The 23,858-nt window shown below is 35.2% G+C and overlaps 1 protein-coding gene across 1 annotated transcript in view; it reads left to right on the top strand.

Moving 5' to 3' along the window:
• The window catches only part of DPYD (dihydropyrimidine dehydrogenase), an 852,446-nt gene that overhangs the window by 436,330 nt on the left and 392,258 nt on the right, over positions 1 to 23,858 (top strand). The window contains exon 13 of the mRNA XM_045478381.1: positions 18,387 to 18,602. Within this exon, the coding sequence (XP_045334337.1) occupies positions 18,387 to 18,602 (216 nt within the window). The remainder of the gene's footprint in view (positions 1 to 18,386; positions 18,603 to 23,858) is intronic.

Here is a 23,858-nt window from a genome sequence, read left to right as displayed (position 1 = left end):
CTTCTTTACCAAATGTATTTACAAAGTGTCATTATTAATTTACAAAAATGTTACTAATTTACCAAAATACGATTGTTTAGAAGATTGGGAATTTACTTTGTTTTAGTATTAACATATAAACAAATTTTATTACAAAAAGTAGAGGTACATCGAGTGTATCTCGTCATGGTACATCCCCTACTAAGAACCAACGTGGAAATAGAATACAGGTTAAATTCTTCTAAATTCTAATCCTAGATAAGAGGCTCGTTTTCCCTGAAGTAGTCCTTGTAGTTCTGAGAAGATGATCTTACCAACATAGGACATTTTGTTAAATAAAATTGTTCCAAATATATGGAAACCATCATCTCAAAACCTACTGGTTTGATTACATCATTAGAGCAATCCTTAGCCATGTTATTAATTTAAATTTACTATCCCTTAGATACAACATTAAAACACCACAATATTTATTACTAGTAGTGGAAGGGATCAACTAAATTTACATGTTGCTGCAAGGAAAGCACTTGTAGTGGTAAAAAGATAAATGTTGAGTGACAAAAGACAAGCGTTATTAGTGGAAGAATAAATATGGAAAGCATAGAGGAAGGGATAGAAATTCAAATAAAGGAAAGAAATTGTATAGAGATTCTTCAAATATAGGTAAATAATGAAAAGGAAAAGAAGACCTGGTTTCTTCCAGGTAGAATTCTTTCTGTGAAATTCAAAGACTATGAGGAACTGCAGAGAATAAGAAAGGAGGCATTGGGACATCAAGCATTAAAAACAAAACAAAACAAAACAAAACAAAAAACCTTCTGGTTGCTGTGTTTACAAATGACTTTAGGAGTCACTGAATTGAAGTTGAATGGTTACAGAATATTATTTATTCACTGCCACCATTTGAGGTCAGCTTTCATCAACAACAAAAAGTTAATTTTGGTTTAGTTTCAATGGTTCAACTACATATATGAGTTTGTCTATGTGCATCCTCCCAAATGATAGTCTTTTTTTCTTCCTCAAACTGTATCCTTTATTTAATATGCTGTATTCCTATAATAAGAATCTGTGTTAAGGTGCCTGATACTGTTTTGATTTTATTTATGAATCTATGTTATTCCTTCCAGCTTGTCAATTCCCCTTGAAACTAATTCTTGTGGCAGAATAATCTTAGAAGATAGACACAAATATTCTGGCTTCATACTAGGACTAAAATGTCTTTTGTAACCTATAAAATCACAGAGCACAGGTGTCTTTTAAGTTTTACCTTTCTACAGTGTTTTCCAGCTCTACAGTGAGGCTTATATGATATTTTAATGAAGATTATAATGAAGTTCTGTAACAGTTAATGTGATTCTACTCAGTTGTATATAGTATATGGGTACATTTTAAAATAGATGTTTGTAAAATTCTTCAAAACTATCATAAATTCCTTGCGTTGATGACCTACTTTTCTACTGCTCGAGGTTTTTGTGTATTTTCTTTTGGTTTGATTGAGGTGTAAAAGAATCAGTAGTTGTTGAGGGAACTAGGTGTCTCAGGGGATTAGTAATGAGATACAGAGCCTTTAACCTCTTGGTCACTAGTTCAAATTTGCCTCAGGTCAAGAGTGACAGAAAGTCATTACCATCTGATGGCAGTTCAATAGGCTATGTGAAATGAATTTGTGATTTCAGTACCTAACGGAGAGAGATCCATGCCAAAATCCCACCATAGAGCAAGTAAGTACAAACTGGTAGTTGTGATTTTAGTTTGAAGAGAAAGGAGGAGTCCAGTCATTGCTAACTATTCCATTTCTTTCTTTGAGCTGTGACTTCTTTTGGTGGATTTGTTGATGGAATGAATGGCATGGGAAAACTAGGCTTGCCCTAGTGTTGGTTTGTGATTTGAGGCCATGAGATGCACATCCATAGGAATCCCTATCTGTCATTGTTGCTAATGAGGTACAATTCAGCATTACTAAATTGACTTTTAAAAAGTGATTTCAGTCCCAGATGGTGATTCATTCAAGATTGAAAGTTACATCATTCATGTCTCCTATTTCTTCAATGCCCTTCTGCATATATTTTTTTAAATGTTTCATTTTCCTTTTTAATCATATTATTAATTTTATCTACCTTTGGACATATGACTGAACATCTAGAGAGGCCTATTCATTCTTGTCAATCTTTCACATGAAAAATACTGAGTTAACAAACAAGAATAGAAAATTGTAAGGACACTTTGAAGATGGGGAATTAAAAATTGAGCGCAGTACGAAAGGATCATTGCTATAAAGCTAATTGAATTATGTGTATTCTTATCAATAAATGAAATCTTTCACCTTCTGCCACTTTTAGGGTTGGAGATTATGTGAGGGATTTTGTCTTTCTAATATCTTCAGTGAACAGTCAGGTTATTAAAACTTTTTGATTTGGGGATCTCTTTTAAAGGAATTACCTTTCTAAAGAGGACAAAGGCAAATGTTTATACTTGAAAGATTTATAAGATCACAGTATTTTCTTCATAATGGAATATTTACATTTTTATTTTATATTGGACTCACTGACTTTCAAAAAGAACCTGCACTGTTGGATTGTAAGGATTTTAAAGCTATCTCTGATAATTTTTATGACGTGAAAGTAAAATCTAAAGGATGATAGCTACTGTGGCTCATATTAAAGATTACTGTTCTCTACAAAGGTGAGCAGTTGCAAAAATATAACAGTCTGGGATTTTAGAAAACAAACTTAGAATAACTTTTCTATGCCCAAGTCTCTTGCTAAGAAGAACTTCAGTGCCAACTTTGAAGACACTTGTTATCATTATCATTGCTTAAAATATCATTTTAATTTCACATCTTCAAAGGCATTCTTTTGCCCTGAAATATACCAGTGGTTTCTACAATATCTGAAGAACTATGATTTGAGAATTAGAAATTTAAATTGCACAGGCTTAATATTAGAGTATTTCCGTTACCCTTTGCAGGTTTTGAGGCAGCTTATTCGACCTTACAGTCTCACCAGGAAGCTAATGGGAAAGCCTTGCAGCAATCTTCACAGGAAAGTTTCCAAATGTCAAGTGTCATCTTTCCAGCTGTTAGATGAATGGGTAGCCAAGAGGCATTTATTTGGGTGTGCAGCCCCTGTGAAATCTGGGTGAGGCAAGAGAAAAGGCTATAATTTGGTGGTTAGTTTACCAGTATTGGTATAGTTGCAGATCTCCTTGCCAGGCAAAGGACTTCATTTTGTGGTTTAATGATTGACAGCCAACTGCAGTGTTCCTGCACTTAGAGAATAAAAAAATGCCTTAAAAAAAAAAAAAGAGGCATCATCAATATGTCATACTAATTTTTGAATTCTTCACTGCTTCAGATAAAAACAATCTTATCAACGGAGCTGGCTTCTTCCCTAAACCCTTCTCCAACTGAGAGGACGTAAGGCTTTTCAAATGACAACTGTATTAAAATCTTGAGACCTATTGAAAAAGTGTCCTTCAGTTTAAGATATATTGCAAACTCTTTAATTCCTGTGTTAAAAGAAGATTGATATGAATCATTGGTCACTGTCAGGTTGAAAAACAATGAATATCAATAAAAAGGCAGTTTTAAATCATAATGGATTCAATTTGAGATAGTGATAGACTCCAAAAAATAATATTGAAATATGTCATGGCTAAATGCTGTTTCCATGCTAAGCTTTTCCACTTGGTCAGGATCACTCTATTGAGATGACTTCAGCCCAATTTCTTGTTGGGAAACTATGCCTTTAGACAGAACTAGAATCGAAAGTGCATGTGTTCTCATTTTTATCCCTTCCAGTGAGAAATAGTAAAGTTAAATTTGCTTAGAGTCATTGAAAAATGAAGTTATTTTGTTTATAAGTAAGCATACATTAAACCCTATAGATGGTCTATAGGGTTTGCCTTTTTGATGGTCGAGTCATGTTCATTTTTGCTGTAGTCCCTAGCTAATATTTTAAAATAATTATTAAGAATCGGAAGCTTGACACTTATTTCTGTTAAAATTTCTATTTGTAATAATGCATAGCTTTTTGTGTATGAAGGGGAATTTACTTTTTTATAACATCTATATATTATAAAAGGAAATCAAGGGAAAAAAATGAGGAATGAGCCTTTATCTAATGGAGCTATGAAAACAAAATTATCTAGTTGGTGATAGGGAAAGAAAATACCATGACTAATAAGTAATTTTAATGCCTTTTATTGACTTTATATAGGGTTCCAAACCTTTATTAAATGGCAACGTTTGACCTGAAAAGTAATTTAAAATGAAATTGTCTCCATAAAGGCAGAATATATCCTTACCAATACAGCAGTAGATTGCTAGTTCATGCAGATAACTCAAGATTAGAATGGTTAGAAAAAATCTGAAAAATCTGATCTATGCCATACTGAACCTGACCTCAGTATGTGCTGAGGGAGTATGAAAGAAATTAGCCACTGCAAAGTCATTGGGTCCAAATGGGCTATAGGTGTTAAGAATTCAAGGCCAAATCTCCAAAACCTTGTTGCCTGGGGCTGTGTAGCACTGAGGAGTGGGGCGGGGGAGGGAATATCACAATAGAACAAAGCAGTGAAAACCTTTAGCTTGCTGGGGAAAATTCAAATGCAAAACTTAATCAGAACTGTGTTCCTCTGTGTTCAGTGTTTTAGGAAAGTCCATATACAAGTTGTAAAAGATCAGATTGAAAAATATCTAGATACAAATGGTATAATGAAAGCCTAAAAGTCAAGAGAGCTGGGTTAAAATCCTAACTTAGTTGCTCATTAATTCTGCCTTTGGATCTTTGGGAATGTTACCTTGCCTTTTGATTATCTCACTTATAATTCTGAGCACAGAGGTGGAATTCTCAGCTCTAGTACTTAAAGCTTTAAAAAAATTTTTTTTTAAGATTTATTTATTTTTGATAGAGAGAGAGAGACAGAGCGTGAGCATGGGAGGGGCAGAGAGAGAGAGAGAGAGAGAGACAGAGAGAGAGACAGAGAGAGAGACAGAATCCAAAAAAGGATCCAGGCTCTGAGCTGTCAGCCTAGATCCTGATGCAGAGCTCGAACTCGGGGGAATGGTGAGACCATGACCTAGGCTGAAGTCGTACGCTTAACCAACTGAGCCACCCAGGTGCCCCAAGGACTTAAAGCTGTTAAAATCTCACATGCATTATCTTGAGCCTCACTATCTTTATCCATAAAAAAAAAGACAAGATTATAGTTTTTTATGGTTCTGAAACCCAAGCTACATATGTTAAAAATAAAGAATCTAATTTATGGAATACCCATTATATGCTGATTATTTTTTTAGAGGCTTAACATTCACGTTATACTCAAAATTACACCTACCAGAGTAACGACTTTCCTCCCCCACCCCATTTTAAAAATTAGGAAACATATGCTGAATTTTGCTGAGATGGATATGGCCCTGGAAATATTTGATTCAGCCATTTAATATATGGGTCAGAAAACTGAGGAACAGATTTTAACAGAGTCAACTCAAGTCATAGGAAAATTCACTCAGGAGAAAAGAACAATAATAGAACTGTATGAAAGGGATTTAAAATAAATATGTTAAAGATCCCCAAAGAGATAAAGACAGCAACAACATCCATAGAAAAGAACAGAAGAAGTGTAATGCCTTTCTTTTTTTTAAATTTTTTTAACATTTATTTATTTTTGAGAAAGAGAGAGACAGAGCATGAGCAGGGGAGGGGCAGAGAGAGAGAAGGAGACACAGAATCTGAAGCAGGCTGTAGGCTCTGAGCAAGCTGTCAGCACAGAGCCCAATGCAGGGCTCGAACCCACAAACTCTGAGATCATGACCTGAGCCGAAGTCGGATGCTCAACCGACTGAGCTACCCAGGCGCCCCTGTAATGCCTTTCTTAAGGTGTTGATGGTAATGGCATTCAGGGGCTAGAGCCCAAGTTTTTGCATTCTCAGCCCTAGCGTTCTTTTCAGTGTTCATCCTGCCCCATCTTCATGGTGTCCTTTGGTTGAGCTTCAGGTGAGAATATGGAAGGCAGAACACATACGTAAGCCCCTGCCAATCATCAGAGAACTCTGTGCCGGAGTAGGGATGGGAAAAATGGCACTGAGCTTTTATAATCCATGCAACTAATCCTCAGAATGATCTTATTTCATTTTTGGATCACTTCTCTTGCATTGCATAGTCACCATATGCCAGACAACATCTCATGGGAGCATAGCCTTCAAAGTGAGTGTTTGTCAGTTTTGTTCTCTGTGATATCCTCAGTGCCTAGAACAATGCCTACCTCATAGTAGATGGTTGGCCAATAAAATGCCTACCATATGGTAGGCACTTGATAACTATGATTGAAAAATTGAATATGCCGAGGAAATGCTTTAGAATATGGGGCACATGAGGTTTAGGAAGCACATTTCACAAATTCATGTGGCTCATTGATGATAAATAACTACTTAGGCTGACAAAACAGGTGGTGGGGTACAGTGATCCTGGAAACAGAAGGATGAAAATGAGCATACCAGTGCATTATAATTTTTCTCGTGTGATCCTCACAGCCATCCTTTATAATAGGTGTTTTAAAGAGGAGACATATGAGTTTTAAAGTGGACTTACTAACCTGATTTGGGCACAGAAGTGACCCCTGAACGACTATATTAGTTTTTCCCTGCATCCTATCCCCACCTTAGCCTGTTTTAGAGACTTCTCCCAGAAATACAGGGTTAATAGGTTAACACAAAAGCAGGTATTGCCTGGTAGGTTGTTGACTTACAATTTTGAGCTTTTTATTCCAAGTCTTAATATTTAACATTGCTGCTGTCACCTTTCTTAAATGTCAGCCTCTTTTATTTACCTTCATCACTCTCACCTTGATCATGCTGACTTCTTTGTGCTACATGGATTTGCTGTCAGGCACCACCCTGTGCTGGTCACCAGGCTTTTCTTACACTAGACATTGACATCTTGTCAGCAGCGTCACCACCTTTGCCCCTGGGCCTGTGAATATGGCAATTGTTACCCTACTGATTGACACTTTTGAAAATTTGTCAACATGTTATGTATTATTTGGGGGGGACCTTTGGCTAACTTACAAACCACTTCTTAAAGTTAATTCACTGGTTTATCCTTTTAACAAACCCTTTGGGTTGTATGACATAGAGCTTCTGTGTAAAAGTCTGTGTGCTATTTTCTTAATGAATGATATTATAATTAGTAGAAGGTGAAAGAAACCAATTTTATTACAGTAGCTCAGGTGATAAATTGAACCATTCATTTTAAAGTCAGAGAGTGTACCAAAACTGTTGGTATATGCATGACTCTGCTCACCTCCTCGTATTGCTCAGATATTATTTATTAAAGAAGCCTCCATGGGCACCAAATGGAAACCTTGCCTTGCCCCTAGCCACACTACTCCCTAACTCACACATACTCTGCATTCTGTTTCTGAGGAGAAGCCACTTGAAAACACACTATTTTGCGTTCCTGAACCCAACTGCAATGTTTGTGTATGAGGGGGTAGGGGTTCCCCATACCACAAAGCAATGCTTGGACACCAGTTGGGTATTCTACAGTTTAACTCAATTCCATCACTGTCTACACTGAGATAGCATCAGATCCCACAAGTAAGCACAGTTCTTCTGTAAAACTGTCCCACCTTCTGCCCTCCTCTGCCACTTCAGACCCCATTCGCAAGCCCAGGTTACCACTTGTGTTTTTCACCAACCAGCTGTATACAGATAGGGGTTCCTATGACCCCTTCCAACTCAGGATGCCAATTGTAAGTCCAGTTTACTACTTGTACTTCTGACCAACTGTTTATAGATCAGCGGTTCCTATGACCGCCTCCTTGGGTTCAATTAATTTGCTAGATTGGCTCACAGAACTCAGAGAAACATTTTACTTACTAGATCACTGGTTTATCAAAAAGGATATTACTCAGGAGCAGCCAGTGGAAGAGATGTCACAAAGCAAGGTATGGCAGAACTTCCAGTTCCCCAAATCTCCACTTCATATGCCAACCTAGAAGCTCTCTGAACCCTGTCCTTTTGGTTTTTTATGGAAGCTTTACTACATAGTCAGGATTGATTAAATCTTGATTCAACCTCCAGCCCCTCTCACCTCCCTGCAGGTCAGGGGGTCAAGGGGATGGGACAGAAAGTTCCAACCCTCTAACCATGTGGTTGATTCTCCTGGCAACCAGCCCCCATCCTTAGATGCTTTCCTCCATTAATTAACATAAAAAAGACCTTCATTGTTCTCATCACTTCAGAAATTCCAATGGTTTTAGGAACTAGAAGCGGGATTAATACCAAATATACATTTCTTTTTTTTTTAAGTTTTATTTATTTATTTTGAGAGAGAGAGAGAGAGAGAGAGAGAGAGAGAGAAAGTCCTAAGCAGGTTCCCTGCTGTCAGCCCAGAGCTCAACGTGGGGCTCAATCTCATGAACTGTGAGATGATGACCTGAGCTGAAATCAAGAGTCAGACACTTAACTGACTGAGCTACCCACGTGCCTCCCCATATATATTTCTTATTATAAATCACAACATCACACATGCACACAGGCATGCACACACACACACACCCTCTCATCTATGTTTTTGATCCCTCTCCCTCCATCACTCTGTAATGTAAAATCCATGAGACCAGAAAAATGTTCCTTTTTTACTCCTGTGTTTTACCACCTGGTCACAACGCCCACCATATAGTAAGTACTCCATAAATATCATTTAAAGATTAAAAATGACTATGAAATATTTTAGATCATGGGGCACATGAGATTTAGGAAGCACATTTTACAAGGTCACTTGACTCATTGGTGATTCTATTTTAGATTGCTATATTATTCAGCTTGGGCTGCCATAACAAAATACCATAAACTAGGTGGCTTAAACACTAGAAATTTATTTTCTTTTAGTTCCAGAGGCTGAAAGTCTGAGATCAGGGTGCCAACATGGTGGGGTTCTCATGAGGGTTCTCTTCTTAGCTGTAGGTGGTTCCCGTCTCACTGTGTCTTCACATGTGTCTCTTCCTTTAAAGGCATTAATCCCATCGTGAGGACCTCACCTCCATGACCTCATCTAAACTTAAGTTGCTCCCCAAAGCCCAACCTCAAAATGATATCACTTTGGGGTTATGGCTTCAATATATGAATTCTGAGGGAATACAAATAGGTCCATAGCAGTTGCTAAAAGAGCTGGTACCTGGCAGTAGGAGTAAAGTTTAAATGGAAACGAAAGAATACAAAAGAGCATGCTAGGAAGAGAGGATAGCAATTGTGGACACCCAGCGAAAGATAGAGTTTAGTGGAAGTCCTGTGTGACTGATAGGTGTATTAACATAGAGGGTGGCATAAGGTAAATTTGGAGAGGGGGACAGGACCAGCTTATGAATGATCTTGTAAGCTATAATAGTCTCAATATTAATGAAATGCAATGTTGAATGAATGAAAAGTTTTAAATAATCAAATTTGTGTTTTTAAAAGGCCCGGGTACAAAGTAGAGAGTAGATTCTAGTAGGAGGCAAGGAAAATGTAAAGAGCAGTAAGAAATAGTCCCAGTAAGAGATAATGATGGCAATGACTATAGATAGAAGTACATGGATTCATATATTTTGAAGATAGAGTCATTAGGTTTGATGGTAGAAGAGAAATGGGTAATGAAAGAGAAGAATCAAGAATGATTTATATATTTTGGGCTTAAGCTGAATGAATGGTCATGTCATAAAGTAAATGGGGAGAACTGGGGGAGGAATAGTTTTTTTGTTGAAGAGGAAGGAATTTTTGCATGATGCTACTTTAAGTTGCTTAAGATCTGGTAATTGGGGATGGAGGTAATGTTTAGATGAAGAAAAAGAACACATTGATTTGACTTAATGTTTAATTTTGTGGCCTTTCTCTACACTCAGGTTACACATATTTTATTAAGAGCGATGTGAATATAATCCTTTAAAGAAGTGAATAAAATGGGATCATTATTTTTTAGAAACTTTTCCATAGCCTCATATCTTTTCTAAAATTTTCATTACAAATAGTAATTTCTCAAAATGGAGAATTGAAATCTGATTTTATGTTATAATTGTAGTCACTCTACCTAGGCCTTTCCACCATGGAAACAGCTAATCCAAATGAATTTCTGCTTTGCAAGTTTTTCCTCTCAATAGATATTTCTTCAAAGGGCAAAGTAACTGACCTGGAGTTAATTAATGCATAAATCCTGCCTATGAATTAATCTAGTCATAAGTAGCTATACAATGTTATTTATTCTTTGCCCTAAAATAATCTCGGAATGGATGCTTCTAGAGCAGCTGTACCCCAAGATAGGGACCATTGTAGTTACATCACAATGAAATATAAATAAAATGAGTAAGTGCAAGCTGTTTGATGATTTTAAATTGGATGGAACATAGTTAGTAGTTATTTTACCTTCTTCAATCAAATATAACACTACCAATAGTCTTGCTTTTAACAGTGCTTTTTTTTTTTTTTTTTAATTTTCATTCTAGTAAAACAAATTAGGGAAAAATGCAATTGGGATACATAATTATGATGTGATTTGGTTTTTCTCCACAACATAACCATTATACATGCAAATTTCTCTGTGTATAATTCCATGACCCAGCCAGGTATATTTGGAGAATACCAGTGATAAAAATAATAATGCAATAAGGAAATAATAGGCCATTATAATTTAAGATTATATTTATTTTCATTTTCATTCCAAAATGAAAGGTATTATGATTGATTATTTTATTAATATCTGAATGGAATATACTTTTTAAAATTTTTTGATAATAGATTTTCAATTTGTGTGTACATGTGTTGTGTTTGTATGTTCAATCAAAGCATCATGAAAAATAGTCAGATCATTTTCCAACTTTGAGGACATTAATGCTTTAGAAAAGTACTGTTTATGGAAACAGGAACAGCTCGATATAATGTAGAAAGTGTAAGCTTTGAATTCAGGTCTTGCTCTATTATTAGCTTCTTATCTTTGGAGACATTGTTGTTTACTTTGAGCTTCATTTTCCTCATTTTCAATAGAAGAATAATGCCTAATTTGAATTGTTGTGATCATAAGGAGAGAATAAGTACCAAACACTTATCACTGGGTCTGGCATAAGTATTATTTGCAAGTAGACAAGTATTTTATAGATTGTGAGAGTAAACAAATGTCCTATTTTTATAGTAGGCCTCAACATTTGGGTGGCGTAATGATGGTTGTCGGAATTGATACCTTATAAGCAGATAAAGGTCCCCATATGGGCACTTCTTAGAGTATCTGCTCACCTTATAATAATACTTTATTCTCTTGAACAGGCCCCTGGTAGCCATTTATTTTAATAAGGTAGACATGTAACACATTTGTGGCCAAACTTGAATGTCTCATTTGAGAATTAGGAATTAGGGGGAGCATTGACATGGCTAAAGAAGTGATTCTCAGCCTTGGATGCATAATTCAATTCCTTGGAGAGTATTAAAAAACTACTAGTGCTCGAGTCTTCTTCTGAATGATTCTGATGTAATTAGTACGGAGCCTATCTGGCCAGGACATCAGAATTTTTAAAACCTTTCAAATGTTTTTAATATGTAAAGTTAAAAATTACTGGGCTAGACCTATAGAATAGCAACCATTCTGCATAAAGAGTCAGAGGAAGCCAATTGGCAGAGACAGAAGAATAAACTAGATGCACAAGAAGAGGAGTGAGGGAAAGACAGATAATCTGGCTTTCCCTGAGGAGAGCCATTCCTTGAGGTTTAGCTGTGTTCATGAGTTTCACAAGATGCTTCTGTACCCTCGCTCTTAAATAGCCATCTGAGGCTAGTTTCTACTACTTGCAACCAAACAAATCCATTCTAAGGCAGAAGTTAAAAATCATGTGGGGCAGAAAAATGTTTCATTTTAAGTTGGCTCCTAGCAAAATTGTGAAATCAGTGAATGTTTATGTCACTGTATGTGTCTGACATAGAATGCATACATTTACATAGTAACTTAATTGCCCAGAGTAGTTATTTACCATTGCACTAAATAACTCTTTTTAGTGCCTTTGCTAAATTCAACAGTCTTCCAGTGGTAAAAGTTGAATTTTATTCAGATTAGAATCATAGAATAATGGGATATGTATCTGGAATGCATTTCATGATTATTTCACCTAAATTGATTATCATTTTACTGGGAACTGATGTAAAAATGAGACTAAATACCCAAGGTCACTAGTCTGATGTATTCAACAAATATTTCGAGCATCTTTCTGCCAAGTCTTATGCTAGGTGCTTAAATTAAATTAGGTTGGAGGCACATACATATAAGCAAACAAGTACAGAATATGATGAGGGAATAACTTTGCTTGCGGACAGCCGGGCAAGTTTCCTAGTGAAGATGACAACAGGACTAACTTTTTTTTTTTTTAACATTTATTTATTTTTGAGACAGAGAGAGACAGAGCATGAACAGGGGAGGGTCAGAGAGAGAGGGAGACACAGAATCCGAAACAGGCTCCAGGTTCTGAGCGGTCAACACAGAGCCCAATGCGGGGCTTGAACTCACGGACCGTGAGATCATGACCTGAGCTGAAGTTGGACGCTTAACCGACTGAGCCACCCAGGTGCCCCAGGGCTAACTTTTGAAAGATTGCTTGGAATTTTCAAAGCAGAAAAGCCAGACAGGAAAGGACATTTAAGGGAAAAAAAGTCAAAATGCATAGGTACATTAATGATATTGTTTTATTTGAGAAATGATAAGTTATTTAATAAATGGAAGCATAAAATGTTGTGAGGGCATGGTACTAGATGAGATTAGAAAGAGTGAAAGACGAGATTAGAAAGTGTGGGGAGCAGGGAGGAGCCCAGGTCACAACTAGGGTTATATAATGCTAAAGAGCTGAGGCTGAATTCTGCAGGTAGTGAAGAGCCTTGAAGGATTTTGTAGGTGGAAGTGAAGTGAGACAATTTAAGTGTGACCCATATAAATTTGGGACCTCTCATGGTTTATGCATTTCATGGAGATAATATTTTTAATGGAGTTATAAGTGATTAAAATCTTCGCTAAGTCTCCCCTAAAAAAATTCTAAGAAGGACAAAGAAAACTTTGTAAAATGCCATCTTTAGACGTCCCTCTCATTTGCAATGTCTTTTAGTGTCTAACAATGGCTTCTATAAAAGAAATGTTACTTTTTACCTTTACACTCTAAAAATATGCCGGACATCTCAATTTTTCCTTAGTCTCTGTTTTTACCTCCCTCTTCTGTCCTTTTCTCAGTTCTTTATCACTTCAGTCTCTTGATTCTATAGGGTTTTTGTTTTTGTTTTTCTTTGTTTTTGGTGTTTCTATTAATTATATTTTGAACTACCAAAGAGATCGTGGTAATATCCATAAGACAGTTTCTTGTTTTAGAAAGGGAAAGGAAGAGGAAATCACATAAATTTATGTTGTTGTACTTAACCCTTTTAACTATGTTAGCAAATTCTCAATTTCAGAACATAAAAGGTAAATGAGGGGCACCTGGGTGGCTCAGTTGGTTGGGCGACTGATTTCGGCCCAGGTCATGATCTCACAGTTCGTGAGTTCAAGCCCCGTGTCGGGCTCTGTGCTGACAGCTCAGAGCCTGGAGCCTGCTTCGGATTCTGTGTCTCCCCTTCTCTCTGCCCCTCCCAATGTCTCTCTGTGTCTCTCAATAATGAATAAATGTTAAAAAAAATGGTAAATGAGATATCCAACAAAGGACGACAAGAATATCAAAAAGCATAAAAATAATTATGAAGATCTAAATGTTTAGCCTGGGGGAAAAGGCAATTTGGAAAGAATATGATAGTTTTTTAAAACATACCTGAGGATTGCCATGTGAAAAAGTGATTTTACTTATCTTAGTCTCTAAGAGGGCAGAATTGCCTTTAAGAGTAAGTATTATATATATGATACATAATACATACGTATATATTACATATATTTCTAATTATAATGGAGATATTAATTTGAATAAGATATGCTCACTTCCCTCAAGGAGCTTATGTTCTATTTGAAGAGAAAATCAACATGTACAGCACAGTGTGATGACTTCTGAGGTAGGAACATATTTTAAATTGCAAAATAGCAGAGGTGACAATTAGATATATGAGACTAGGGTATGAAATGTATTAAGGAAATGCCCCAGGAAGCATGTACTTGCATTAATGAATTGAATTTGGAAAGATGAGTAATCATTTGATGGGTGAAGAAAGACTTGGTTCATATTTTAGGCTAGTGGAAACACATGATAACGCATGGAGACATGTAGCAGTGTGATGAAGTATCTGGGGTTTTAATTTTGTGTGTGGTTGGTTGGTTGGTAGATTTATTTGTGTTTTTCTATTTGTGAACTCCAGAGACCTGTTTTGTTCATCTCTAGAACTGCAAGTTCTTAATAAGTACCTGCTGAGTAAATACATGAACAAAAGTAGTTTTATATGAATGTTAAGAATTGTATCTAAGTACATGGGCATTACCTTATACAAGCAATCAATATATGCTATGAAAAGAAATTTGGTTTCCTGAAGATATGGATAAGTTTTAGCATATTAGTGATTAAAACATATAACCAAGGGGCGCCTGGGTGGCGCAGTCGGTTGAGCGTCCGACTTCAGCCAGGTCACGATCTCGCGGTCCGTGAGTTCGAGCCCCGCGTCGGGCTCTGGGCTGATGGCTCAGAGCCTGGAGCCTGTTTCCGATTCTGTGTCTCCCTCTCTCTCTGCCCCTCCCCCGTTCATGCTCTGTCTCTCTCTGTCCCAAAAATAAATAAACGTTGGAAAAAAAAAAATTTTAAAACATATAACCAAATATTTTCAATGTAATTAACAAATTGAAAGAATGTTATTTTTTTTATGCCCTAGGAGCAATCCATATAAAATTATTTATCTATAGTGACCAGGGAGTGCTTCAGATCAGGAAATTTTATAGTAGGTACAAAAGAGAGATACCAAATGTGAAAGGGTGCAGAGGCAGAGTGACATGGACTATTTTGGGGAACAATGACTGAACCATTATATTTCTGAGAGATAGCTTAGGATAGTGGAAGGAAAACTGACCAACAAAATAGAAAAAAAAACACACATTTTGTTCTGGCTTTGTCATTAACTGAATAACTTAGAGGTACTCACTTAATCTCCTTTACCTTTAGTTTTCTCTTTATAAAATAAAGCTTTTAATACTTCTAAATATTTTTAAGTTTATGTATAATAATAAATGTAGCTGAAAGGATTGATTTGGGACAATCTGAGGAGGAAGCTAAGGGGTAGTCTATTTACCTTGATCTTCACTTACTGGTTTTTCCTTTGTTCTTTTAGAAAATTGGTTTAGTATACCTTTAATTCTGTTTGTTGCATATAAATTAATTTATGGTCAGTATTGAAAGTATAAAAAATAAAATAAGGCAAAATTTAAAAATTAACAGTCATCTTACAGTTCAGATAGTGCTGGTTAAGATATTGATATTTACTCTTTATGATAGATGGATAAACAGAGAGATGCATAGCAATACATATAATAATATATAGCAAACATATATTAAATATTTATTTGTTTACTTATTTTTTACTGAAAACTTTTGGATTTACATATAATGTTAACCCATTGTTTTTTCACTTAGTACAGGATAAAAAGGCATTCATGTCAATACAGTTTTTTTTTTTCTGTATCAGTTTCTGTATCAGTCTGATGCCAGTATAATATTCCTTTTCACAGTAGTATTATTGGGGAACTAATTTTCATAGCTCATCATGTAGGTTGTTTCTTTCTTTCTTTTTTTAAATTAAGTATTTTTTTTTATTTTATTAAGTTTTAGTTTTAATTCCAGTATAGTTAACATAATCTAGGTTGTTCCTTACATCTGTTATTTACTAATACTGTTGGATAACTGGAAAACAGTATTGTCTGAAATTGAAAATCTGGCTCACATATTCTTTAGAAGAGAATATGGGATACACTTTGAAGCAGTTGAGTTTTAATTAACAGCACAACATCCATATCCAAAGGTCTTGAAGTCTCTTGGAAATCTGAGTTTGGAGGTTATGAATGGGATTTGGGAGGAATTAGCCTCATGGTGTGAGCTGAAATTTGAAATGCTTAAGTTGACTGAGCAAGGGTAGAGAGGGGAACAGGCTTTTAAACTTCAGAAAAGGAAGCATACATTGGGCATGAGTAAATCGTGAGGTTGCACAGAATAGGTTGCTGTAGCACCACACTGTGGTAAAAAGTCTCAAAGACAAAACAAAACAAAAACCCTGTAGGCACAGTATGAAAAATAACCGCCTATTAAAGATTTGAGATTCTATCATATATGCATACACATCAATAGTATCTTGTCAATAAAAGAAAATACATATTTTATAAGAAGCTGTAGTTCTCAGTTGAAAGAGTTTTATGTGTATGTTTATATTTTGTTAGTTGTTGTTTGCTTTGGTTTGTTTTATATTTTTGTTTTGAAGCTTAAGGAAAATCTTGCAAAGTTTTTCTCCATAATTCCCTTTTTACATTAAGGCAGCAACCTTCTTAAGAATTTCAGGCAATGCCTTATTTATTGTAAGCTACATAAACTAAGAAATGCAAGTTGAACTATACATACATATCTGCTCCTTGGGCCATTGCCTAGTGTCATATAGCTATGATTATTAAGAAGTTCATCTGTAAGATTAAAGAGATTAGATATTTCATTACAAAACCTTAAAAAGAAAAGAAAACTCATAGTATCATTCACCTCACCTAATAAAGAATATAGAGCCATATGCATTTCTGCTGTTAGCCTCAGACACAAAGTTGCCTGAAATTTCTGAGATTCCTCAGATACGAAAAGTGCATCTAAATTTTTCCCAGTATTAACCAATATGTGGTGTCAGGAAAGTCTTCCTAAGTCTAGCCTAAATTTGCTTGATTCAATTTAAACTACAATTTTGCAGTTGAGAAAATCACATCAAGGTCTTCCCCCCCCCCATACACCCCTGTACAAATTCACACAGACACGCACGCACACACACACATCAAACTGACATATATTAATTCCGTATATTCTACATTATACCTTTTGTCTTTGCTAATAATCTTTTTAATAGCATTACAATTCCACATGAGGACAGGAGAAATTAATGTTCACAACAGGACTGACTGATATTCAGAAATGTGCCAGAACATTCCTGGCAGAAGATGCCTGCCATACTTGAAGCTTTGATGTGATCAGGCACCTCTCTGTAGGTGCACGAGACACATTAGTCTTTCAATTGACAAGTTTGATGCCTTTTTACATATTAAGTGAACTTTCCTTTGCATTATAAATGGTGGAGGTCCAGAAATAATTTGTATGCAAGTCATGGCAATTTTTATCTACATAAGACACACTCCTGTAAAATTAAAGTTATGCTCAAACAACTTTTCCTTTGAGTGATGGTTCACAAGAGAAAGGGATTCTTACTTTGGAATTAACTAGCTCTATCCATTCAGTAACCACTTTGGCTTAGAAAACTCACCCTTTTTATATTTGCCAGTATTATTTGTCTTTCAGAGATAGAGAGAAAGGGAAGGAGGGAGACAAGGAAGGAGACAGAGACAGAGACACTTATTAAACCAAAGGCTAGATGAGATCTTTAATAACGTCCCCAGTCAGGAAGAGACAACAATTAGCAAATACCTACTCTCCTTCAGTGTGCCATGCACTTTGCATAAGCGTTTTCATACTGGAAGGTAACATTACTACAATGTCCCTTTAAGAAAGGTAATTTTACAGTGTTGAGAGCCAGTTGAAGGTTTCGGCCTTAACTGTTAGGTGCCGGCTTGGTTTCTGAAAAAAGAAACTCTCCTCATGCACATGAGTACATTTCCCACTTTCCAAATTAGTTGTCTTCCTGTGGCTTATGATCTCCTGCATTTTCCAATACCCCTATGAGGTAGGAAATTAGGCAACCAACATTCCTGCTGCTGTACTGAAAACGGTGGAGGAGAAAAAGACATGGACATATTAGGTGGCTTTCCTAAAATCTCATAAACAGAAGTGAGAGTGCTGGAAATTGAATTTAGGCCCCCTGACTTGCTGTCGCCCATATCTCTGAGCAGTAAAGACATTGCCACAAATTAAGACAAAAAGGCTGCTTTATGGGACCAGGGAAATAAATTCTGAAATTATTCCCTTTTGTGTTTGAATCTCTGTATGTTTTAAGTAGAGTTTTTTTGTTTGTTTATTTAATTGATTTTATTTCTGTTAATACCCTCTATAATGCCTTTTAAATTAGAAAAAGATGATGTTATATGAATTTGGTTCACTGCTAACTGACTTTTTGCCAGTTTTCATCATGGTAAACAGACCAGTGTAATCTGTATTAATTCAAATGCTGTGTTGAAGTGATTTTTGTAAAAGATTGTATGGAAAAATCAGATATGATACAAGAACAACTATTGACTCTTTGTTTTTTGCAGTCACAATATGGAGCTTCTGTTTCTGCCAAGCCTGAACTGCCCCTCTTTTACACCCCTATTGATCTGGTGGACATTAGTGTGGAAATGGCTGGACTGAAGTTTATAAATCCTTTTGGTCTTGCTAGTGCAACTCCAGCTACCAGTACATCAATGATTCGAAGAGCTTTTGAAGCTGGATGGGGTTTTGCCCTGACCAAAACTTTCTCTCTTGATAAGGTAAGAATATATTTTTGAAGTCATGTTTAAATGTCTATCATGTATTTTAGTTAGGGCGTAAATATTATAATGGCAAGATTTGCCTGACCAAGAAATAGTAGTTATTCAACTACTGGGCAAGACCTATGGTTGCGAAATAGTTTTTATTTTCTTTCCAATCTTTCTGTCCCTTGGAAGGGCATCTGTTTCTCATTTGTTTTGTCTAGGAAGCATCAAAAACATCTATATTACAAAAGTACCTATTTCATTTAATAATCACAAACTCATGAATTTTATTTTGGCATTATTAATTCTTTCATGATTTGTGAATGTGTGTGGATGAGGACATATGCCTGAACTCAAAGTGAGAGAGACTGTGGATATGGTTTGTACATAATCCTGGGATCCAGTTCATGTCAAAAAGAATCATTCAGTGTAGCTCATTTGTGCTGGTAATAAGATTCTTCTTGAATTTTTAAATACAGAAACTTTTCAAAGTATATATGCCTGAGTTTAATTTGCCATTATGACTTTGTACCCACACTGTAAGTGGACATACTTAGAAGAAAATAAAGTACATATTACAGTTGAGATGAATTCTTTAAAATACAGAAAGCATATAAATACATGTTTTTAAAGTAGTATGATTTATACAATAGAAGGTTGCATCCTTATATGGTTTTGAAGTAGAAAAGCACAGAATTTAACATTATTAGACCTTTTATTGATAAAATTTTAAATGCTGAATCTATGTATTTAGTACTAACTGGTAGTTAGTAATAATTAATGTATAAGAATGTGTGAATCTAGTGACCAAGAAAAGTGTATCATTATTTAAATCAGCCTTATCCGTAGGCAAAGAAAATAATAGAGAACAAATATGCCCCATTAAGCACATTCTTTCCTTCTTTCTCCTCTTACTAGGATCAATAGCTAGCATTAGTATGGCTAAAACATTACAGCTGTCTTATTCTGACAGCTTTACAAGATGCTATGTGTAGGTGTGATGAAGAAAATCTAGAGATTCCTCAAAAGTTAGAAAAACCAGGGCATAAAAAATATTATAAATGTTTTTATGTTTAAATAACTAAAGGAAGATTCTTTTTCAAATAAATTGGTTGAATACATAGAAATACTTTGGTTGAACAACGTATAAGAATAAACAACTTACTGGATTCAGCTTTAGAATATCATTAATCAATTGTTTACAGCTTTGTAGAATATTGATAGTATATTCGTCTTTGTTTCAATTCATCCTTTAAGAATAACTCAAAAGCTGTAGTCAAATGTTTAATCCACTGAGGAAAACTGAGTCTCTGATACCATTTAATGACTACATTAGTTACACTGTTTTAAAAATTTTATATGTAAACAGCAATAGATGGCTAATCATGTACAGGCGAAGAATTGTAGAAAAAAATGTTTGCTTTGAATTTGGTGTTTGCTTGCAAAAAATTGAATTCTGATTAATCAGAGACATCTGTCTTTACTCTGTTGGTGACATGCATTGATTTGTGATGCTGTCTCTTTCGGTAACCTAGGAGCAGTTGCCTTTATTAGGATCAGCAGCAGAAATAAATGTGGAAGCTAACTTCCTTCTAAACCTCCAATTTGAATTTAATCTATCAATTCACAAGTCTGTGATGCTGGTTCAAAGCGAGAGTAAGGAACAAATGCAAATTAAATTTGGCATATAAAACATAATGTTGGGGGTTTTAGGAAGCTCTCTGTTACTTACTTTAATGGCGGGTACAACACAGTATTTGTGCAAAGGCTATTTCAGATGTATTTTTGCTGATTATAATGACATAAATAATGATGTCACCGTGGGCTTTATAATGGCCATACATGGTTTTCTGAAGTAGTCAGTTTGCTTCATAGAGATGTAGGGTTTTTCTTAATTTTCTTATATTGTCCCTAATTAGTGATTATACCTATTGTGAATGTAAAATTGTCTTATGAACATCTGTGCTGTCTTATTGATGAAATGTTGTAGTACACAACTCAGTAGGTATAAACATGTTTTTCCCACAGTTTCTTACTAAAGAAATCTATTAAAATATTATATGACTATACATTTGTGTGACATTATAGCATACCAGTTTAGATTAGCCTTATTATAATTTATTATGCCATTTCAAGAATCTACTTAAAATGTATTAAAATTCAGAATCTTGACATTTGAAATTTGGATGCTCTTAATATGACAAAGGTTATTCTATGGAGTTTTGTTATCATATGAAATATTAATATTTCACAATACAGTTTTGATGAAGTACAATTTGCCGAGCCTGCATATGATAAAGAAATTAAATGCTTACCAAGGGAGTTCAGTAAAAATTAGAGCCCTGCCTGAACATCTGCTGGAAATTTTATTATCCTGTCCTACTGACAGGGTGGCTCCCTCGTTGTTTTTGTAGATTGACAGCTGAATATTGCACTGATTTCTGCAGCAAATATGTTTAGGTGAACTTTGTTTCCCTTTTTTTTTTATTTTTTTGGGGAGTTTGGAACATGCTTTTGATTTTCATCCTATACCTTTTTTTATACTCTTGACATTTGTAGATGCCAGATTGAGGTCTAATACGCTGTAGCAACGATAGACCATTGACTTACAGTGAAATGCCAGTTGATATCTCAGTAAACAGAAATATTATTATTCTTTACTGTGCAGTCTGTATAAAAGCTGTACGTGGTTTCTTTAGGGAGGCAAATGATCAGATTTTTAATGTCAAATATAAAAAGATCTGTGTTTGCTTTTGTGTTAAATAACATGAAAGATGGCTTTTATTAACTACGTTCTTCCTTCCCAAATCAGCCTTTCTAGAATGTCCCAAAATATGTAGATTGCCTTTCTTGAGATTCTGTTTATGTTTTATAAAGTTGATATTTAAAATATCATCATAAAATATTTAAAATACAATTATAAATTCTTTTCATAAATAAATATATATTGTGTTCCTGTTTAACTAAACAAAGGTAGAAGAGAAATCGATGTCAAGCTCAATTAAAGCTAAACTATCATGACAAACCAGAGAAATGCTCTGTTTAACTGGTAATATTAAAAATTGTTTAGACTTCACATAAAAGAACCTCCTGACTCATGTCCACATTATACTGATAACAGATAAAATAGATAAAAATATTTGGGAGAATCATATCATAAATTTTATTTTATCAGACATACTATATACTACAAATATGTAATCTGTAAGTGCATGCTGCATGTATCTTTCTCACTACATAGATAAATAAACCCAGAAGTGTTTATTACTATTCCAAATAGAATTCAAACCTAAGCAAAAGTTCACTTAATTTATAAACTATATAGCATAGATATTAGAATAAACTTGTGATGGAATTTTAGTGAGAAAATGTCTTGAATGCATATGCTTTGTTTTAATAAGTATCAGATGATGAGATAAATACATGCACACATAATGAGTCAACAAAAAATACCAAAAACCAAAAACTGAGAAATAGTTAAGATTCTTCATTATTTATTTGGAATCAAATGTTGATAGTAGCTTTTTTCCATAAAATACAAACTTATACCACAAAACACAATGCTTAGTGTACAGGAAGAGTTTGATAAATGTTTCATAAATATTTGTTGGATAAATGAATCAATAAATGAATAAATAGATTTTTGGCAAAAGCATATTTTCTTTTTTTTTCAGCCATATGAACAGACAGTTACCACATAAAAAAATTGACTGTTCTGAGTATTGATCTCAATCAAAGGAGAAAAGGCCAATTTAAAATTTTCATATCCCATGTTGCTTTCTGTAGTGCATATATACATGTCTAAAAATGAAAATGTCAGTGAGGTTTTTTAATGCATGGGTAGTGTTTTAAGACTTAAGAGTCTTTAAAATATTGAGAATTTTTGAGAAAAAATAATATGTATTGCACAATTTTAGGAAGGGAAATAAAAATCATCTGACCAGCTATCTAAGCTCATGTGTCAATAGCTATAACAGAATAAATGTAACTTGTTTCTGAGTGCTTTTAGTGACAAGGAATATGCTAGATCTTTAAGGCAATGCAGCCTTTTATAGCTATGAAAAAACCTATTTTAGAAATATCTTCCTTTTGAGGCACCTGGGTGGCTCAGTTGGTTAAACATCTGACTTCGGCTTAGCTCAAGATCTCACGGTTCCATGGACTCGAGCCCCACGTCGGGCTCTGTGCTGACAGCTTGGAGCTTGGAGCCTGCTTCAGATTCTGTGTCTCCCTCTGTCTCTGCCCCTCCCCTGCTGGCACTCTGTCTCTCTCTCCCTCAAAATAAATAAACAGTAAAAAAAAAAAAAAAAAAAGAAATATCTTCCTTTTATTGACCCCAAATTGGCCTTTCTTATAAGTTCCATCCATGTTTTATAGTTCTGCCTTCAGAGATATCTTGGAATAAATTAGTCTAACTTACTAACATAAATGAATTGTTGATTTTTAAATATGGTGGGTTTTTTTTCCCCCAGTAAATAAATACCCTAGAGAAAGGCTAATAAGTATGGACAGGCAGTGACATCTAGGGAAAACAAATTTGGCCTGGGAGACTCCAGTCTCTGTCCAAAGCTCCTTCTAAATCACTACCTTGCACAAATTGTTGAACATTGTACATTGTTTTGTTGGAATTTATCATACACATAATTAACTACCATTTATTGACTGCTTTGAAAGTATAGACATTGCCAAATATTTTTCATAAGTTATTCTTTGAATTGTCATAATATGACTATAAGATAGATAGTATTTTTTAAGTTTTTTCATGTGAAATAATTCAGTGAGGAAGTTAAACCAGTTGCCCAGGACTTAGAACAACAGTTATTTATTTGCTCAGAATCATGTATATTGGCAATTTGGCTGAGTTCATGTGGGCAGTTCTTCTGCTTCACAAGGTATCTTTAGGGTTCATTTATGCATTTTCAGTCAGTTAGAGGGATGCCTGGGGACTGGCAAGAGGGCCTCATTCGTGTATATGGACCCTCACCTGGAGTTGTGTAATTGCTGAGACAGCTAAGACTCTCTCTGTCTCTTTATTCTCCCTCTTGCCTAATGGTGGCTCATCAAGGAGGCTAGGTTGGGCTTGTTCGCAAGGTGGCAGTGCTCCAAGAGGGCAAGTGTGGAAGCTGCAAAGCCTGTTGAAACAAACCCTCAAAAGTCACAGGCTGTCACTTCCACCATACTTTCTTGGTTAAAGCAAATTACGAGATATGCTATACATGTTATATTCAAGAAGTAGGTAAATACCTTCTGCTTATTTATGGGAAGAACAGC

Source organism: Leopardus geoffroyi, chromosome C1, assembly GCF_018350155.1.
Source record: "Leopardus geoffroyi isolate Oge1 chromosome C1, O.geoffroyi_Oge1_pat1.0, whole genome shotgun sequence".
In the NCBI taxonomy this organism is placed as follows: domain Eukaryota; kingdom Metazoa; phylum Chordata; class Mammalia; order Carnivora; family Felidae; genus Leopardus; species Leopardus geoffroyi.
This window is presented reverse-complemented; position numbering and strand designations above follow the sequence as displayed.